Raw genomic sequence first — 20,821 nt, forward strand, 5'->3', positions numbered from 1 at the left:
TTATTGTGAAGGGACTGCTGAATGCTAAGAAGTTTCTTGGGTATAAACTGCCCACCCGATTTATTTAATTTGCAAAAATTATGTTCTTTAGTTGAGATAATTTTATATAAGATAGTTAGTAGTATTCAGTTGTATACAACAAGCCAGCCAGCCAAGAAACAATCTTGGACAAGGAGTACAGGGAACATTAAGAATCGTTGATCCAATGCGAAACACACCTGCTCCTTATCATTTACCCATGCTACTGACAGCTCACTAAGAATGTGCAGTTTAAGCAGTTTGTTATTAGCAGAGATATGAATACCTATAGTATAAAGCAGAATTTTATTGTAACAGTTTTACAGGGGGAAAAAATGAAAACCGCTTTCTTGACTTCTGCAAGACTTGTGCCTGGTGCAGAAGCCTTGCTAGACTGCGTAAGTCTGTTGTGGCTTTGTTCTTTCAACTGCCTTATGGCTGCTGTTTGTTTGTAAGGGTAGATCAGCGACACGGAGTCAAAGAAAGTGCTGAGACCGTCCCTGCTGAAGCTCAGGACTGGAAGCTGCTCCTTGCTCTAGCTTGGGAGGGACAGCTCAGACCCTCCCTACACTGGATGAGGACTTTCTAAGCCCTGCCCAGATCCTGGGATCCCCTGTAGCTACATACTTGGTTTGTCAGTCCTTGATGGAATAGATGACAATAATGTTGTCCATGGTCAGTTTCTAGCCCTCAGTCCTCTAAGACAAATTGTCAAAACAGCTCCAGCATTTTATATCTTTTTTTGATGTGTTCCAGTTTCAGTAAGTCTCTTAAATAAGACTTTAATCAAAGCTGAACAGGTGTTTGAAATGAACCAAAAAAAGACTTTTTAATGTATTTGGTTCTTAAAATAGTCTTTTAGACTTTAATAATTCTAACATTTATGGAAGGTGACACTGCCTGTTCTTCTTAGCAATGGTTGTAGAGATTAGTTTCATCTTTTATAGTCTCAATATGCTATTCCAGAGAACGTGTACTTATCCTCCCTATAGTATTTTCATACCTAACCAGCTTTTTGTTATATAGCTTTTTACTTTCTTTGGTGGAAAAACTCAAACATTTCCTAGCTCTACATGCATTCTTTTGAGTTAAGAGAATTAATATTTTTTGGATTGCATTTTAGAATTGTGTTGTCTGAGACAGCATGAAAAAGGAGAAAATGGATTGAAAGCCCATTCTTTTTGACTTGTGTGTTTTCATAGCAGATTCATCAGCTCTACTTCCTGTAGATGTGTAGATATCCCTGCTTCTCCTGGACACCAGACAGACCGACCCACAATTTCTTTTGTGGGTAATGATCTTCTGAAACCAGATTACCTTACTTGTATGTTTTCTGAAGATAAGATCCTATCTGCACTGACTCCTATTTTTAGTCACGATGATGTGTCTTCCTTTTTTATAAGACGCTTCTGTTGATTTGGCTTTTTTTCTTTTGATCATTCTTTTCATCTTTCTACCAGGCTTTTTACAGTAGATAGAGCCTTGTCATTTGAAGGTCTTTAATGAATTTTCTCTACAAAGTTCAGTAACATAAATATTACAATTTGAAATATAGATATACAAGAAAATGATATAAAATTGTCCATGAAAATACAGGTTATAAAGCTTTTAGAGTACATGAAAACTTTTGGGTGTAATAAATACAGGTTTATGATCCAAGAGGTTTTTTTTTCTATTACTTGGCAGATACAAGAGGCTAAAAAAGAGACTGCCAAGCAATTTCTACAGTTTGTTAAGCACAGGAAAGCTTTAACCAACATATGAATACATTAGAATTTTATTATTTTTAGGTGCCTGTAAGGTTTCTGCTTTGCAATAACTTCAAATAACCGTGCTATTGCAATCCAGAGGGAGTAGTAAGCAGCCTGAAAAAGTCACTGAAGTGCAAATAGTGCATTTTTTCCCTTAGCACACGTTTTTCACTTGACAGTAACAAATCCATGAGAGAACTGTTTCCCTTGAATTGCTGGACTGCTGAGAGCCAAATCTGACTGATTAGTTGTACTAACCAATACAAGAGAGAAGCAGCAGCAGCAATCTGTGCTTCATAAAGGAATTTATAACGAGAGCAAAAGATTTTGTTTCATAAAACCAAGGCAGCATGTTCTTGGGAATAAGACCGCTTGCTTGCAAGCAAGGAATAGAATAGCCAGAAATATGCATAAAAGAAATAATATATATGCCGTCGTGAAAATGTGTCTTCAGTGTAGAAGAGAACAGCTCAGCTCTTCTTCTCCTGTGAATGAACCAGTTAATTAAGCTACCTACACATTACATCAATTAAAGGGAGTTAGACATAAACAAAGGCATGAATGAGATAGTAAATAAATGGAAGTTGAGTGGACTGATGTTTTTGTAATTAAGGTCTGTTGAACTCAGGTTGGAGTTACAATTTCTTACCAGGTGCTGGGGTCCAGACTTTCGCCAGGTGAACGGTGGTAGTATCAGCACTCTCAGACAATAACTACCAATTTTGACTCGCTTAAAAACTTAATATTTTAATTAGCAGCAATGTAAAATTTAATCATTTAGATGTATCAATTGACCCATAAAGGCTTATAAACCCAGGGCGCATGCAGACAAAATCATCATTGCTCGAAAAAGACAATGGAGTCTTGCGTGTTGGCTGTTTTCCTTAACAGTGACAACAATTTTATTGCAAGAAAATTTGTAAAAATTCTGGATTTAGTGCATTTGCCTTGAATGTGTGAGAAAGTTGACTGTCTTCATTTGGCGTTTGGGTTTTGGGGCTTTTTTTTGGGTAGGACTAGTTTTCTGTTTTGTGTTAATGAACGTTCAGCTTCCCGTGATGATTCACTGTTTTAGTTGATGATTTCATTGTTCTAGTGAAGGATTTTGGTCAAAGTGATTCTCATAGTTTCCTTGATAAGGGCCTGTGGTTTTGAGCACTTCCCTGTGTTTTTGCTTGACTTTGACCAGAGATTGCACAGCTTCGCTGAGCAGAAGCCTGTGCTGTAGAGTTCAGCTTGTCACCAGCCCGCATGGGATGGAACTACACAGCCTGGAAGAGGTGGTAAAGTAGCGTTTTTCTCTGAAATTTAGTGTTAGTGAAGAGTCACAAACACCCCACTGATTAATAACACTCTAGATAGAGAGTTTCAAGTAGAAGAAATACTCTGTAGCTATGGGCATTTCCAAGTGTCTCCTTTTGCCGAACAGTTTTTCACCATAAATGTTTTTGTCATCCTTGTTTTCTACAGCGGTGAGCTGAATTCAAAGCTACAGGAAATGCATGCTAAAGAAATGGAAAGATGCGAAAAATAAATGCAATAGTTTTGATATCATGAAAAGTATATTTTTTTTCTGCGGGACAAAAACTAAACTATGGCTGCATTTGGGGTTAGTATTGTAGTAGTTGTAGCTGGAAAGAACACTTTCTGGATTGAATTAAACTGATAATGTATTTGATCTTAGCCAAAAGTAGACAATGTTCTTTCTGAAAAATGAGTCATTCTGCAGAGCAAGAGAGTTAAAGAGGAAAGTTCTTCTGAAAGAAGGGCTTAACTACTTCAGTCCCTGCATGAACATAGCGTTGTGTTAAAAAACATCACCAGTACCTAAGTTGCACAGAATAGAAACGGGGAAACGGTCATCTTTTAGTGCCCCATTAAAGCGTTATTTTGCTGTATGCTCTGAGAGGATAGTGTTATATATAATATTCAAAGGAGTATGTGGGTTGTGGTCTAAAATAACAATCACAGCTCTGGTTATTCCAGTGTGTTGTGGAGGTACAGGTGATATTAGCCCAGTAAGTTGCTGAACAACAAGTGTCTCCTGCAAAAATACAGATTTGCCTTTTTGCACTGGAAGTAATAGTCACTTAGCAGTACTCTGCTCCTTAAATGCATAAGGTCTTACAGAGCTGGAGTATTATGCTTGTATCTTGTAGTAGTTCACACACCAACCTCCCAAGAAAAGCGAGCACAGGGCACATTGTTTCAGAAGTGATTACAGTTATTCAAAAACAAAAGAAAAGAAGAAAGGCTTTTTTTCTTGTCTGTCATATTTTTTATTTATCTGTCACTTCATTATTAAAACTATGAGATATAAGAGATTGGACTTTCTTCCTGAACTAGGAGGACTTGAATTTTAGACTGTTTATACTGTCCCAATGCTGAGAGAAGAGTATGAGCTATGGCATTCATACAGACAGGTGAATTTGGAGGAAGAGAGTTCAATAGGTATTTCCCGTCTTTTGACAATAGCCAATAAACTTTACTTGCAAGCCAGATGAAATATCGATTTCATATCAATTAGCTTTTTCTTGGTCACTGTGACTTCACAAAATGCAAATTTAGGAAGTAACTTCTTTATCTACTTCATAGCAGTTTGGGAACCCCTGTAAGAGAGGGTCTATAACAACAGAAGACAAGGTTGTGTTAAGTGAGTGGAGCAGAACCAAGTTTGGCCTAAGCACCTGATTGAAGTCAATGCCGGTAGTCACCCAGTGAAGCTGTGCACTTCAGATCTTTGAAGTCAAGGACTAAATAAGCAGGAAGAAAATGGACATTGTGTAGCAATAAATTGGTCCAAACACGTTCTGGTTTGAGTATTCCAGCAGTCAGCAGAGCAGTGCTGTGCAAAGCCAGGTGCTTATCTTTGAAGTCTCATCAGTCTTTTGGTATAGCCTTACAGGTACGGCTACTCTGCCATCACTAATGCATACCTACAGCTGCAGTATTGTATTTTGGAAAAACCTATATTTGAGGGGTTTTATGCAATTTTTTTTTTTTTTGTCAGAAACTTTGCATGGTTTTGCATTAAAGGATGGTAATGCTTCTTTTGGTGTGTGGCACTATTGTGTCCTGCTGATGGGATTTTTTTTTCTTTATGTTTAGGATTGGAATTGCTCTCAGAAAAGATCTGGTGTTTGAGGGAATCACTTGGTGGTCTCACCTCTTGTACTGTCTGTTAAAAGCACATCCTTATAAATGTTGTTGCTTTAAGAGGAAATGCATTGTATTTTCAGATACTTTCTGTATTATACATGCTGCATTTAAATGAGTGTACATTATATTTTAAAATAAAATTTCATAAGGTCACATGAACATTGTTTCATATTTAGATTATATACGCCCAGGATTATGGTGTTTCATATTCTTTGAAATCAGATAATCTGGGAAGTGCTGTAGAAGTAGTAGTCACATAGCTCCCATCAGAATTAATGAATTCTGTAGCTAGATCCTCTGAACTTTCTGAAAATCTTGTCCTTGCAATATAAAAAGCTGATTCAGGAGTTCATTTGATATCTGTATATACCACTTATTAAAATCCCAAAACTGTGAGATTATTTTTCTCATCAGGAACTGTAGCTGGGGGTGTTTTCAGGCTGTGTATATTCTGATTGCATGATTTGCATTTGTATGATCTGTTAGGCTGAGGCTGATTCAAGCAGTGGAGGCCTTTATCCTGCAAGTACAAAAAGTAATGTGGTGGAGATCCTTGGATGGAGATACTGAATCCACATACACTTAATTCACGTATCAAATTTAACCTAATCAAATGCCAATGAAATCCTGTTTGGCTGATTGGTAAGATATTAACTGTTTATTTACCTCCCCTTGGAATGTTTGGTCAGTAATTATTAAAAATGTATCTTATAACTCTATTAGAAAACTGAAAGGATGTCATATTTGAGATTACTGATAGACTACAGACCAGAACAGTGCCAGAAATGCCAATTCACTATAATAGAATTTCTTCCTTTTTTTTTTTTCCACCTGATATTCTCTTTACAAGCTATTTGTTGGTGGTGACCTTTCCTTCTTGCCTCTGTTTCTGAATAGCAGTACTCTGTTATAATAGAATTTCTTCCTTTTTTTTTTTTTTTCCACCTGATATTCTCTTTACAAGCTATTTGTTGGTGGTGACCTTTCCTTCTTGCCTCTGTTTCTGAATAGCAGTACTCTGTTACCTCCCAGAACAATTTACTGGATGTGATGTGGTTGGTGGCTGTCTGCCAAAAGAATATTTATTCACTGGCGTTCCCCTCCTCTGACTTTGTTTTTGGTTTGTTTTTTTTTCCCCCCTCTTCAGCCTGCCATTGGGAAAACAACTCTCAAAACAGTGGGAGAGACTGGTTAGTTTGATTGAGAAGCATGGTGCAGGAGCTAGCCCAAATCTGCCTGGGTGCCACCCCTAATGCTACCTAGGATCTGTCTAAATTGCATGCACTCCTTATATGCCTAATAGCAAGGTTATATGAAGAAACGTAAGTAAGGCTATTCCGTTCATCAACGTGACTTCTTTGTGTTAATTTTCATAATTGTCATTAAGTGTGATAGCAGTTTTTTTTCTGGAACTAGATGATCTTTAAGGTCCCTTCCAACCCAAACCATTCTATGATTCATGTTGATTTAGGATCAGCATATGAATTTAACCACCTACTTAAGATCATGTTTAGGTATAGGTTTTCAGCAAGAGGAAATTAATGTGGTCACCTCCTCCTTGCACTGGCTCCCCTAAATAATTGTCATATGAGCTTTTGCATGGACATAAAATACTATGGAGAGCTTTTTCTAAAAAGCACGTTCCTCAAAAGGTAATAATTTTTCACCAAGAATTAGATTTATATAAGACCTTGGTTATGGAATTTAGATTCTGTAATTTTGAAAAGCCTTCATATGTGGCTTGAGCTAGAATTGGGAAACTAGCATATTATTTGCTTTCCTTAACCCTATACCCATATACACATGAACACCTGTAGTACCAAAAGGTTAGATTAAAATAATAGCTCAAGCCCTTTAAAGACATGGGTGCTAAAGCTTAGTAGGACTTCACTGCTGGTTCTTTTCACTCACGGTTCTTAATATAGGCCATTAAGCCCAAATGCTGAACTTCACACTTTGAAGCTAATTGCGCTGGCTCGTTCCACTCAGGGTGAATGCAAGTATCTTATGTCGATACTGCCGGTTACTTATTAGAGACCAGCAATTTGAGAAATAGTATTTTTATTTTCATTTAACATCTCTTTCTGGGAAATAGAGGCAGAGTGGTAGAGATCCAGGGGTAATGAACAAATTTATTTGTGTTGAGCAAATGTTTGTTTTCTACTGATAAGACAAATTGTTGTGCTGAAGGAAGGAGGATACTTTTTGTCATAGAACAATGCTTCTGATTCTTAATAAAACACTGAGTGGGGGGTGGGATGGAGCATAAAGCAGGTCTGTGATGACACAGAGTGAGGAAACTGTGACAACAAAAGTTATCCTCAGGTGAAAAGGGAAAATATATATATTAGAAGCCACCATTAATGTCCGGTTTTGTGGTTAGGTTTTCAGGTGGTAGACATTCATATACTGAAGCTCAACATGCTAATGCTAGTAGTCATAAAATCATGTAAATTGTTGCGTGCTTGGAAGGTAATTGGACTGTAGTCTGTTAGGGTAATGCTGCTCTAAAATTCTACAGTAAGAAAAGCAAACAAGGATACGATCCATCAAGCCCTTGTAAATACCAGGGCTTCTTTGGCCTTTATGTAACTATCGCTGTATCCATGTAACACTAGTGCCTTTGTTTTAACTGTACTGGGGTTGAGATTTGCACTGCTGAGAGAAATACTAACTGTAGAGAAACCTGGTCCTAAGAGTTGAATTAAATTGTCAACAAAAACAATTCATCACATTAAATTGTGAAGGACTGGCTACAAACTACTTCTAATGGAAAACTGCTGACTCTGGAAAAATATTGTATAGCGAAAAAACTAATGGACGTCTCTTCAACCAGATTAGTGAGAAAGATGTAACACTGAGTAATTCTAATAACAAACCTGTATGTAATAGATGGACAATATTACGGTCCAATCTATGCAAGGAAAAGCTATGCCCGGAATAAAACAGCATTGGATTTTACACTTCTTATTTCTATGCAGCTGAGCATATTTGAGCTTCTCTTCTTCAAAAGCCCTTTTCCCATTTGCATTGTTTTACCTTCCCAAACTTTCATTTGAAGCATCGTGTATGAAGCCAGACTCTGCCTGCTTCTTGTCAAGAAAGGACCTTCCTTCCTCATTGAAAGGTTCTTTGGACTGGGTGGAGCAATATGATGATGCGTTGTTCCCTCTCTGGCTATTCCTGCCCTCCCACTGGCTGAACTCATGACCTTATAAATTATTAAACTTCCCTAGGCCTTTGTTTTTTACATCTGTAAAACTGAGGATAAGCGAATTTCCCTACTGCTATAAATAACCTTGATCTAAGGATATGAGCTGGAAATCCTGACCCATACACCAATGAAGCACTTCCCTCACAAGTAATCCTTCTGATGGGGTTATTTGTGGAATAAGCATTGCTCCCTGATACTGAGGGTGCATTAACAGGAGATAATGATGGTGCCTTTGCTTTTGCTCAGGGGCAGTGCTGACCTTGGAGGGTGGCAGGGGAAGAGCTGGTTGTTTCTTTGATGTGTATGGGAGTCAATTCTGTTTTACTCCTATCCCATTTTGTTTTTCTCCCCGAGACCTGATGCAGCATCTTCTGGTATATGTGATAAAAGCACCTCTCCCTGTTGATGTTGGAAAAATTCTATAAAATATTCAATAGATCACCATCCCCTTTCTACTCAACTCTGTTATGTTGCATTGTCCTGGAATTGAAAGTTTTCACTGGGTACCTCACTGTGGTGATACCCACTTACTCTCCTGAAAAATTCAGCTAGGGTAGGAATGTCGAGGGAAGGGATATTTCTCTGCCAGTGTAGGTTTTACAGTACTTGGTAGAGGCTGTTTCCAGAGACTCTGTTCCTTCTGGAATCTCTTACATATACAAAGGCTCTCTTTTGCTGGCCAGGCTTATGTACATGGTTGTGTTTTTTTTTTATTTTGTTTCAAGACACTGCAAATAACTTTGCGATACAAAAAGTAATTTTGTGGAGCTATTTTTAAAAGCTTTGTACTGAAGGTATTTTTGTAGCCTTAACATCTTGAAGGGCTTGCTGCCACATGGTTTAGGGGGTTTTTTTGCTTCCTCCTTCACCAGAGAATATTAATGACTGTTGTCCTGAAGGTCTTTTCTGATGTGATGTTTTCCCTTCCCCACTCTTTTTCACTCTTCAAATCAAGTGTCATTAATTTGTTCTAGCCTTCAGGGGATGGTGGGAGAAAACTCCTATTACAGGGAGTGAGCGTGGGTTGATCTTTACAGACACTAGCATTTCAAGTGTTGGCAGAGCAGAACACAATATAATGTCCTGTGTGTTGCACACAAAGCAGTTTTTCCCAAGGTAGTGGTACTTTTTTTTTTTTTTCCCTCAGTACAAAGAAGGAAAGTTGGCAACCAAACAACATTGTGAAGTGTGGCGTTGATGGTCCATTTGCAGTTTCCTTTGTTGTACCTGTATGGCTAACGATTTCTGGCTTTATCTTTGGTGAAACAGGCCTCTTTAGGAAAATACGTAATTGCAGTTTTCTGTTAATGTCAATTCACTCTGGTAGTATAAACTCATCAGTCTGCAAGCAGTGACTGAAGGGAGAAGATAGATGAAAGCCTATTATAATCATGTTAGATAACCAGATATGAATATGAATGAGATCATGCTTCTTCTGGAAATACAGAGCTGTAATGTTCAATATACTTAGTATAACAAACATTCATACGAAAGCCCATTAATGTTGAGTCTAGTAGATGTTTTCTTAGGTTGATAAGTTACATAGTGAACTGTCTAAATTATTCTGACTTTAATTTGAGTAATGAAGACTGCAAGTTCTTTAAACTTTTCACTTACACGCAGAAGCAGAACTGCATGACTGTAAAACAATGTATGTAACTTAACCACTGAGTTTGTGTCTTGTAGTGCTTCAGTGAGCAGCTACAAATAAAAACGTGTGGCGTTTCTTCTTTTATTTTGTATTTTTCCTTCCTCCTTGTTCTCCAAAAAGTAAGGAAGAAAATTGCTCAATCTTTAGCGATTAAATTTAAAAAAAAACCACACATGGAACAAACTGTGGTGTTTCGAACATTTCATACTGCTGTGGCAATATATAATGTTCCTCAGAAACATATACACTTGGAAACAAAGCTCATTCAGGCTCGAAGATTGTGTAATCAAAGATGTGACTCTTACATATTACTGTATTCTTAAATCTTGGGGAAAAAGACAGCCTCCTGGTTAATAGTTGAGCCCTTCAGGAGCAGTGCAGTAGTTTTTCTTGAAGCACCTGAGAATTTAATGCACGTAGTTCTTACAGATATTTTCCCTCATATTTATCGGTTGGCTAAGGAAGCCCAGTCTTTGACTCCTCAGCTACAGAAGTCCATCTAGTTCTTTTTGCTCTGCTTTGTGTGTCCACTGTTGCTTGTAAGTACTCCTTCCTCACTTGACTTCTTCATTCAGCCTTTGGTAACTTCATTGCTCTAAACTACTCCCCTGGAGAAATGGTTGGGACATGCTTCTCCTTGGGGGTATGCAGCCTTTTTACTACCTGATCCAGTTGATCTGGACAAATGAGCATCCTGAGTCAGCTCAGACACGTGCAGGTTTACGCGATGTGCTTGTCCCTTTGACTGTAAGGCTTTGTTAGTACTGGGTGTCCTTGGAAAACGGTAAACTCCTGGAAGCACAGGCTAACCAGTGGAATAGTGAGCAGCTAGACTCTTCCTAAATGTTATACAAAGCAAACTCCTTCGCGATTTGCAGTCTGCATTCTGCAGTGTAACTAAATAGCGTGTTTTTCTCCCTTAGGTTTTGCAGTATTGCTTGCTGCTTTTTGCTGAAGCACTGTCTCTTGGAGCTTAGTGCAGAGACATCCTTAGCTCAGTGAATGTAAAGAACAAGTTGTCAAGCAATGGATAATATTCCCTACACAGTGCTAGTTTCTTCTTTAAAAGGTGTCTTTGCTTCATTATTGTTAATTGTCATACATGTATGAGTTTGCAGATGTTGTTTCAGACGCTGATGATAGTGTTGCATATCTGCTCCTAATCCCTGATGATGTTTGAAGATGGGAATATAATCTTGTGATACGTGGAATGTAAATTCATTTGAGATGTAATGGTATTTTATTATCAGACTATAAAGTTACATCGATTAAGTATATACATGACAAATGAGAAAATAAGTGCAGCTTATACAAACCGTTGCAGCTAGAAGATTTTTAAATTGACAATGTTTAATGTACTGTGAATAGAAATTTTATTCTTAATATCCATCTGGAGTGGGAAACCACACAGAATAGTCTCTGGACTGAGTTTGTATGTAGTAAAAAGCATTTAGTTGTCTGAAGAAAGGTATCTGAAGAGCATTTTCAGACTTTTTATTTGTGCCAATAATTACTGCAGTCTAAATCACTCCTCTGCCACTTTGTCTTCTATAAATAAGCTGGCAATACCACTGCTGAGCTTTGGGTTTCCTTTACTGATCGTAGAACTTGAACTTAGTGGTTCCTGTTTCAACATTGCTTGCTCCTTTGACATAAATCAGAGGGAGATCCTCACAGTGAAGCCGTCAGAAACACGATTTAATTTGTATTAGGATGACAATTTCTAAAAACAAACCAAATTTCTCCCTTCTCTCCCTTGTGTCCAATTTCTGGTATTATAATAAAAATGTATTTTATGGACAGTTACGTTGGGAAAGTTCTGGTGCTATGGCATAAGACGGTGTGGTGGATCAAAGTACCCATCATAACAAGTAGGAAAAGCTGCTCAGAAACATGATTCCTCAGTAATTGCATGGGGCAGTCCTGTGAACTTGAATCTTTTGGAGGGGCCTGTGTCTTCCCTGAAAACTTTCTTGATGGAGATAAATTTCTAAGGAGTCCACAAACAACCAGTGTCTCTTAAAACTTTTGATTGCACCAATGAATTCAGGAGATCAGTTTAGAACAGCTTAAAAAAATTCTTTACATAGTGTGTTGCTAAGTTCTGGTGCTTGCTGCCCTGAGAGGTTAGGTAGGTAGACACTGTTGCAGGCTCAGGTAGTCAAATCCATGAGCAACTAGTTTGGTGCCTGAACTGACCCCTGGAAATAGTAAGTTGGTGGCAACACTGTTTTGTTGTTGCCTAGCTGGCAATTTAAGGGTATAAAGAAAATTGAAAAGCGCTGGATAAATAAAACAGCCTTTATAGAGAAAAAAATATGCTGTCAGATTATTTGGTTATCATAAATTGATGAGTGTAAAAAGGCCATGACTTGATGGCACTTTTGGGAAACCAGTGATATAGGAAAATGTGTGACTTCTAATAGGAGACATACCACCTGGTATTCCTCCTTTTGATAAATTTGTTTTGTATGGACACAACTGCCTTTAAGGTTAATCACACACACACACAAACTGTGGTTGATGTTCCCTGTGTTCATACTTTAAATCCATAAGTTTGTTGATCCTGGAGATCTTCATTAAGAATTCAATTTCCTGCTTCACTGTGCTGGGTTTTATTTTGTTGTTATTTGATGAAAAAATGTTTGTATCTCGTTGAATGCGTTGTTCGATAGCAAGTGCTGCAGTACCAAAAGAGGGGCTGCACAAGTATAAAAAAGGACCTTTTTGGCAAAATTAAAAGGAATGACAGATCCAATGGTAATGCTTGTACAAGAGTAAATATGCATCTATAATAATTAGTGAGCTTTCCAAATTTTTCTTCTGTAACATGAAGGGGGAGGGTAGTGAACTTTGGAGAGCTTTGTAGAGGCAGCGTGCAGTGGACATGGAACCTCCTGTGGGCTATTGGTGGGACAGTGCTGCAAGGCTCAGTTGGTGATGGGAAGCTGCAAGGCAAGACATGAAGAGTATGGCAGAGTTAGTAGCTGATGGATGTTTCTGCCTTTATGAACAGAAATATAATGCTGGATCTCTTCTGCCCCCACCTAATGAAAGATAAAGCATTGATCTCACTGCCTGGGAAATCTTCCAGTTTTGAGATTTGTAAGAGCTGGAAAAGAGAGGTGGCTGAACTATGGTTTTAGAATCAGTTGCTTTCAAACTGCAAATGGAATATAGTCTGTATACGTACAAAATTGCCCTTTATTTGTAAAGAAGGCCATCCATCAGAATGTGAGTACAGAGACTTTACGTTGTAAGGGTGTTTCAGGTCTCTACACACAAACCTGGAAAGTATAAGATCCTTAAGATATTCCAGGCAAAATACTAATTGGATTAACCATACTAACACTGTGGTCTTTCAGTAGGAATTCTGGCATCTGACCATAATAAATTGAATCTCAACGTTAACTCTTAATTTTGAGTGTCTTCTCTTCCTCCCACTGCTTTTACCTTAAGCTTCTTTTTTGGAAATATTTTAATTGCTTGGCAAGGTTAGGTATGAGGGCTTTTTAGCTTTTCTGTATTTTTTTTTTTTCCTGGATATGTTTCTGTATCTGTTGTCAAGTATAAAAAGAGTAGGCTGCTGCGTGCAGAGTGCCTGGAATATCCATCGAGTATCGATTCTCAAGTCCAGTTAAGAATTTTGCAAGTCATGGGATTGCAGGGCTCTGCACTTCTTATTTCTGTCCTCTTCACTGGTTTGCTCTCTGCTTTTCGGACTTGTGATAAATTCATGGGTATACAGCTACTTGCAGAAAGCTCTCTAACCTTGGTTTCTCTGTAACAGCCTCAACGTATTTACCAGTTCCACATGTCTGCATAACAACAACAAAATCTTGTTTCTTTGTGCTTTATTGAAAGAGCAAAAGTTAAATGAATTTTAAAAAGTCTTTCAGTCTTGTTCAACTTCAGGTTTGTGCAGTTGGAGCAAATGGGGGCGGGCGATAATTGGTAGAGCTGTACAGTTATGTAACTAAAAGCTTTTCTGCTGGAAGTTAGGAGAGCAGATTGCTTGGCCATCAATATGCGCCACGTGTTCTTAATCTTCCCACAGTGTCCATGCAGAGGAGTACAGTCAAGCGGTGTGTATTGGTTTGGTAAATTAACGTGTTCAAATAAAAGTGCTATCAAAAGATTTCCTTTGGGGTACTTTTTTTTAAAGAGAGAGGGGTGGTGTTATACCACTCGAGGATTTAAATAGTATTTACTTTGCATAATTAATGGCAGATATTATTCTAAGATAGAAATTATAACTGTTGGTGGCTTTCAGCATGAAGGTTGTCATCTAAAGCTCGGTGAGGGGGGAATCAACTGGGAAAGAGAGATTATACAATGAAACACAGTGGTGATAAGAGTACTGCATGCTAGTTTTTGGGGAAAATACCTTGTTACTATCACAGAAGAATGATCAGTTAGTCAGCACTCGTGAATCATGTCGACAATTTTACATAAATATTCATGAAAGCAGTGACTTGGGGCATCAGTGTTTTTTTCCTGTGCCTGAGGGGGTGTAATTTGGCTGGGTGTGGTTTGGGTAGGGATTTTTTTGTTTGTTTTCATTTTTAGTTTTGGATGGAATGACAATATTATATTGATCCTATTGTTAGTGTATACATTCAGAGAAAAAGTGGTGCAGGTACAATGATGAAAGACAATAGCATATGAACACTGTTTGCACTGCGAGTTTGATTTCATGTTACAGATGTTCTATATAATCCTTTTGTATCTATGTGGAGATGAGACTTCAGCTTCCCTATGGCACGCAACAAATGTGAGGTTTGTTTATCTGTGGTAGAACAAGACCTCAGTATCAACTCCCACATAAAAAGTTCAAATAAGAGCACTGCTTGAATACAGAAGCTTGAACCATTACATCAGAGAGAGCATCTGAAATCTTCTGAATTTAGTGTGAGCAGTAAATAAGAAGCTGTGCTGCTGTTGAAAGATAAGGTCTATCTTGGACCCTTAGTTTATTCAGATTCTCCATAATCACCCTTCCAGTTTGCAAATTGGATTTTTTTTTTTGATTTATTGAAGGGAGAACCAGTCTAAACTGACCTCAGCGACAGTGAAGGCTGTTAACATTTTCTTTGGTAAAGATTGTTGCCAGAAGAGGTCTGGGCTTGGCCCTAAACTGGGGGATTCTCCCCCTCCCTTAGGTAGAAGAAACAAAGCCAGGCAAAAGGAAGCAGGCTTCAGCACAGAGCGCTGTTCATTAACCTTCTATGGGGGCCTCCAAAAGTATTGCCTGCCTTCCTGCAGATGCCTAAAATCATCCACCAAGGAGTTTTTAATTTCTCTAGATGGCCGATCCAATCTCTCAAAAGCACAAAAAGAGACATCCCTACTTAGTCCTGGCTGCACATCACTTGTGCTGTCATGTTTATTGGGAGCTGCTCTTTCTAGAGAAGCTGCTTGTTAGATTGACTTCATTGCAATGAAGTGAAATAAATCATAATTATATGAGGTTAAATAGAGTGGTAGAGGTTAAAGCATGAAAAATCAGTGTCCTCTCATGTAAGGCATGCTTTGGGAAAGCAAGCAGGCCATTTTTCTATAGAGGAACAAGAAGTCAGAAATTTGTCAGTTTAACCAGTGGCATACACAGGACAAGCATGCTTTGCATGTTACAGAAAGCCTGTTGGTGTTCATCTGGATTTAAGATTAGGAGATATAGAGGAGTGATGTCGAAAGAAAGCATAACCTTGCTTAAACATGTTTTCTTTTCAGGGTGAGTTAGGTTGGTCTTACTACTGTTGTCAGTGTTGTGTGCTCTGCTGGGCAGTTGGAGGAATGGACAGATACCTATGAAAATAATTATAGGTCAGATTTGCCTGACAGCTCTCCTTTGGTTGGCAGCCTTTTGCATGCACATATATGGATGCACGTCATAGGAAAACAGCTTCTTCTGAGCAGCTGCCAGCTCTCACTGGTCGTTTAACTAGAAGATGATGAACAAAATTGGCATAACACATTTCTTATAAGACTGACTTCAGCATGCATGTGCCTAAGATGATCTTTGCGTGGTGAATCTGAATATTGCTCTTTTTCTCTTCTAGTTTGTGGAGACATCCATGGTCAGTTCTTTGACTTGATGAAGCTGTTTGAAGTGGGAGGTTCTCCTGCCAACACACGGTATCTCTTCCTGGGAGACTATGTGGACAGAGGGTACTTCAGCATTGAAGTAAGTTTCGTATTTCTGTTTTTGCCTACAAAACTTCTTGCAGTTGTATGCATATTTAACATCATAATTTAACCAGTTCAGGAATACCGAAGCTCTTCACAGATACTACTTGTGAGCAAAAGAAGTCCATGTTAATGTTGCTGGTGGTGTTTTAATAAAGGTTGCTTGGTATCCAGTCAAATGCCACTATATCTGTGCTGGAAAGCTGATGGAGAACGGAACTTGGTGCTAACTAGTGGCTGTCCAAATATAGCACAGAAGGCAGTCTGCTCTGCAGCTTGTGCAAGCTAAATAAGATGAATAGAAGACATGAGCTAGTAGAAAAAAACTGAATGAACGGCTCATAGTTCAGTTTCACTTGTAGGTTTGTTTGATTTGAGTCTCCTGGATGCAAAATGCCATGAAAATGGAAGGACTAGATAGGGGGTAAATGGGGCAAAAAGGCAACTGTGCTGGAGGGAATGAATGAGTTCTAGTTAGATATGGCATGCAGGAGTGCATGATCTCTGGCTTTTGATGCAGCACTTGAATCCACAGAGTAGTAGTGATGCACATGTGCCCTGTTGAAGTTGCTGAGACCTGGTGCAGAATCCAGTATCAGCTTGTAGAATATGGAGGTCAAATGACAGCATCTTTAGCTGGCTTGTAAAGGAAACAGTGTCCTGTCCAACCTGCAGACCTTTGACTAGAAGCGAGTCAAATACCAAGCACAAATCTGTTGTTCCAATGCTCATAAAACAAACAGGATTTTTTCTTCTGTTTTGCTGCTTGGTTATGCAAACTGGCAGATGAGGTGCACAATTATCAGATAAACCTAATCTGCATTTGTTCATCCAGGTTATAGTTGATGTAGGCACTGAATAGTCAGTCAGAATCCCTTGCAGCAGCTTTAGAGCTACAGCTTGACTCCTTTCTCTGAAAAGTTCCGGCTTAAACTCCCTCTGAGTCAATGGAGAATACCCATTATCTGTTAGAAGCAATATAGGTCTTATGGTACATGGCTGTGTGTCTGTGACTAGGTAAACTGGCATACAAGAACACATATATTGCTGTTTTATTCTACATACCACATCTTAGTACACTATTGCCATATTGGTATGAAAATATGTAGTCCCAAACAGCTGAGTTACTTATTATGTCTTTGTAAAATGGATCATCTTGCCAGGTTTATATTTAGAGTATGAAGAGACATTTCTTTCAAATGAAATTCTGTAAAACTACTTTTGCTTTATTAGTTCACTTTAAAATTTAATTTTAAATGTTAACAGAATCTTTGGGAGGTGGCACATTTTACAAATAGATATATGCTGTTCCAAGTGCAAATGCTCTAAAAACTTAAGAATTGCAAAGTTTTCACCCACCTGCCAAAAATCAATATAGTTAGGATTTAGTCTCATACTGAAGGCAGCACTTTGATCATGATTTTTTTTGAGCCATGTGTGCCTGTTTCCTCCCTTCTCTTATCCATGGTGAGCTGTGAACTAAATCATCACTGTGTGGATTACCATGCTGGATTGCTTGGGGAAGGTTGGGAGTTGGGGGGTGGCTTCGCAGGCTTAAACTGTTGTACAGCTGAATCTTGAACTACCGTTTTTCAGTTGCGATAACCTAGTTTGTATCTTCTGTAGACTTAGACCGAGCTAAGTTGTATCTAGAAGAGGAGAGTTTTGTCTTCATTTCTATATACATTTTGACTATAAGAAAGAGAACAAGTGGATTTGTTTCCGCAAATACAAAACACAGCACTGTACCAGCAACAAGGAAGAAAATTAACTGTATCCCAGCCAAAACCAGGACAAGCTTTCAAGTGCTTGTCTGACAGTTTGCCAAAATCTGCTCCCGGGGTTATTACCAATTAAAGACAATAGCAGGCCATATAACACAAAACAAAATGGCTTATGGGTGGGGAATAAGCCTCTTAAAATTGCTTATTTAGCAAATTATATTCCGAATCTAGTTTTTGCATTCTGGAACCCTACTTTTTTGCTGGAAGCAGTACTGCCTTCTGCCAGCGCCAAGGAAATATCTGAGCTGTCGCTTATATTATTCATTTTTGTATGTAAGGTTCTCAAATTACTGCTTTTTTGGTCACATAACTGATTCTCCTCACCTGTCAGCTTGATTAAAGAATGCCTTTGAAAGGAAAGGCAGGTTTCTGTTTCATGAGTGTATTTGGATGTAGAGCTATGTATTCAGGCATGAACTCAGCACAGTAAATAGTGACAAGGAAAGGAAAATGGTGAAGAATGCAACTTGGCACATTGAGGGGGGTGCTTTTGGTCGAAAAGGGGCCCAGAGCGTGTCTAGCCAGTATTTTGTGCTGGAGCAGTCATGGTGGTAAACAGTCCTAGCCTGATCTCAGTGCAGTCCTACCACGTCAGTCACACCGTGATCTTTATTCCATCAATCTGTTGGCTTCCCTTTCTGCTATGTAGACACAAGACTATTGCAGTTCTGGGGCGTTTCCAAAAGAATTAAGTAGCCTGTCCAAGGTACTAATCACAAGTAATATAAGCTTAAAAAAAAAAACAACCCTTGAATTGCTGTGTGATATCTAGCGTAAAAGTGACACCATTGAGCCTAGACCTAGCTGAGTTCTGGTAGTGGGCGAGATAATCCTTGTCTGTGGGCTGCAAAGCATTTGGGATTCTTCTGGATGAAAGGTACTATATAATGTAAGCTATTATCATTAAGAACAGAGGAAGAAATTGCATCAGGTAGGTGGAAGGCATTTGGTAATACAGAGGGAAGGAGAAAAGTATTTGTATAAGGCACTCAGCAGAAATGACACTCCTTGCCCCACAGAGCTTTTGATCTAGGTGGCTCAGTTCTTCATGTGTGTGCTCCGTTTTTACTGGAGTTAGCTCTGCTGTTTGAAGAGGGGGTGTTTTGTGCCTTTAAAATTAGTTCTAAGCAAGGTGTTACAGGATGGGAGACTAAGATAGGGATTAAAACAAGTAAAACAAGAAATGTCAAAATTGTAGATAGGATGAGATGACATTTCTTCAGCATAGACCAAATCTTTATCCCATAGCTGCACTCTTTTCCATTTGATCTTTTGGCAGAGCCTGTACATTTCTTCACTTAGAAAAACAAATTTCTGCAAGTTGCAATATCTGATACGACACACTTGTTTCCTCAGTTCTGTAAACTGATAACGTTTCCCTGTTGTGCTTGTGCACTGTTCCAGGGTTTTGACTCTGGAGTAGAAACCCTTCAGTTCTTGCTTTCAAACAAGTTTTATGGTCATGGAGAAAAGAAACCCAAATGATCAAAACAGAGGGCTATTTTTAAATCCAAAGAATAGTTAGATTATAAGTGCTTCTGCAGGAATGGGCTGTAAGGAAGAATGACTAATCTCTACCTGAGTCTGAAAACTCTCTTTTGAAAGGCAGACATAAATGCCATGCAGTGTGTGTGTGGGGGGAGTATACATACAGACTGCTTTTCATCAGTCTTGGCAAAATTACAATCAGAGTAAATACCAACTATAATGCATTAATAGTATTATGTAAATGAACTGCTGGAATTATTTTCCTGCTTGTTCTCACATAAAAACATACAGGCTTAAATGTCACTTTGAAAATCTTAAAGTACATACTGATCATTTTTGACAGAGCAGATAGTTAAGATACAGAGAACTAAACCAACATTCAAAATGAACAAAACTGGAGTTGTGTTTTAAGGTTCAAAACATTAGTATCTCCTCATTTCTCAAATGCAAAGACCAAAATTCCAGGAGAAACTGGTTTTGCGGTATTTCTAGCAAGAACAAAGTGAGGTGTTTGGAGTGAGTCTGGAATTTGACCATCAGACCTTGCACCAGTTAAGAAGGTATCTGGCACTTGCGATGCTTCTGAACTTAGGGAACTGTTCAAAATTATTAACTGGTCTCTCCCAAGAAAAGATATAAATAAATTTAAATAAATAATACATATAGAACATATAAATAATATAAGTAATATATATAACATATAAATAAATCTGTGATAGTAAGCTGTGGGTGAAGTGTATACTGGTGAAGCCATGTGTTTGTCATCTCTCAAGTCTCCATGCACTTTCTAGGACGTTACTGGAAGAATTTCCAGAATACTGGAACCTTACAGTTTCCTCCATTGCTCTACTGTGTTAATGTTTCCCAATAAACACTTCGATATAGAATAGTTTTGGCTGGTCAGGAATAGTTTAGCTGTGAAGTCAATTGTTTTTTTCACTTCTGTGAGAACAAAGAAAATCCTAATATGTTAATTATCCTAAATTTCCTTGCCCTTTCTTCAGTGTAACAGTAGCAAATATGTTTCTGTGTAGCAAGAATTTGCGTCTTACAAGATCTCATTTTTACTGGGCAGTGCTCTTCAGAGCTGTGAATATTCAGTAATTCAGCAAATTCCAATTATTTTTGTATACATTAGGTTCCCAGCTTGGAACATCTGTGTGTGTCAGGGCCATCCTCACAGCTTGCCTGGTCCTGTGCCAGCTCTTCCCAGAGCAAGTCCCCAACATGCCAAGAACCCCTTTTGGCTGGAGGGAGAGAACATGGGACAGTGCCCTGGAGGTCACGCACACCATTTCCCCCACGCTGCTTCTGTCTCTCTGAGGGACCCATCTCCGCAGAAAACAGCTGGGACCAAGGCACGAGGTCCAACGAGGAGAGCTAGCAGCCAGCACTTGGATACCTGTTAAGAAAGTACTAGCTATAAGAATTAGAGCAACATTTAAGAAAAATAATTTTCTAGTCACTTTTTGGTTTAAAAGAGGTCCTTCCTTTTTTTGACATTTTGAGGTCCTTCCAAGGGCTGAAATGGGAGTGATGTGGTCTAAACACTAGAAAAGAGTATAAG

General features: G+C 38.6%; 1 protein-coding gene across 1 annotated transcript in view; it reads left to right on the forward strand.

Moving 5' to 3' along the window:
• Nucleotides 1-20,821, forward strand: part of PPP3CA (protein phosphatase 3 catalytic subunit alpha) — a 199,394-nt gene that overhangs the window by 123,820 nt on the left and 54,753 nt on the right. Inside the window, exon 3 of the mRNA XM_075090752.1 lies at nt 15,856-15,980. Within this exon, the coding sequence (XP_074946853.1) occupies nt 15,856-15,980 (125 nt within the window). The remainder of the gene's footprint in view (nt 1-15,855; nt 15,981-20,821) is intronic.

The sequence above is a fragment of the Phalacrocorax aristotelis genome, chromosome 4, assembly GCF_949628215.1.
Source record: "Phalacrocorax aristotelis chromosome 4, bGulAri2.1, whole genome shotgun sequence".
Classification (NCBI taxonomy): Eukaryota; Metazoa; Chordata; class Aves; order Suliformes; family Phalacrocoracidae; genus Phalacrocorax; species Phalacrocorax aristotelis.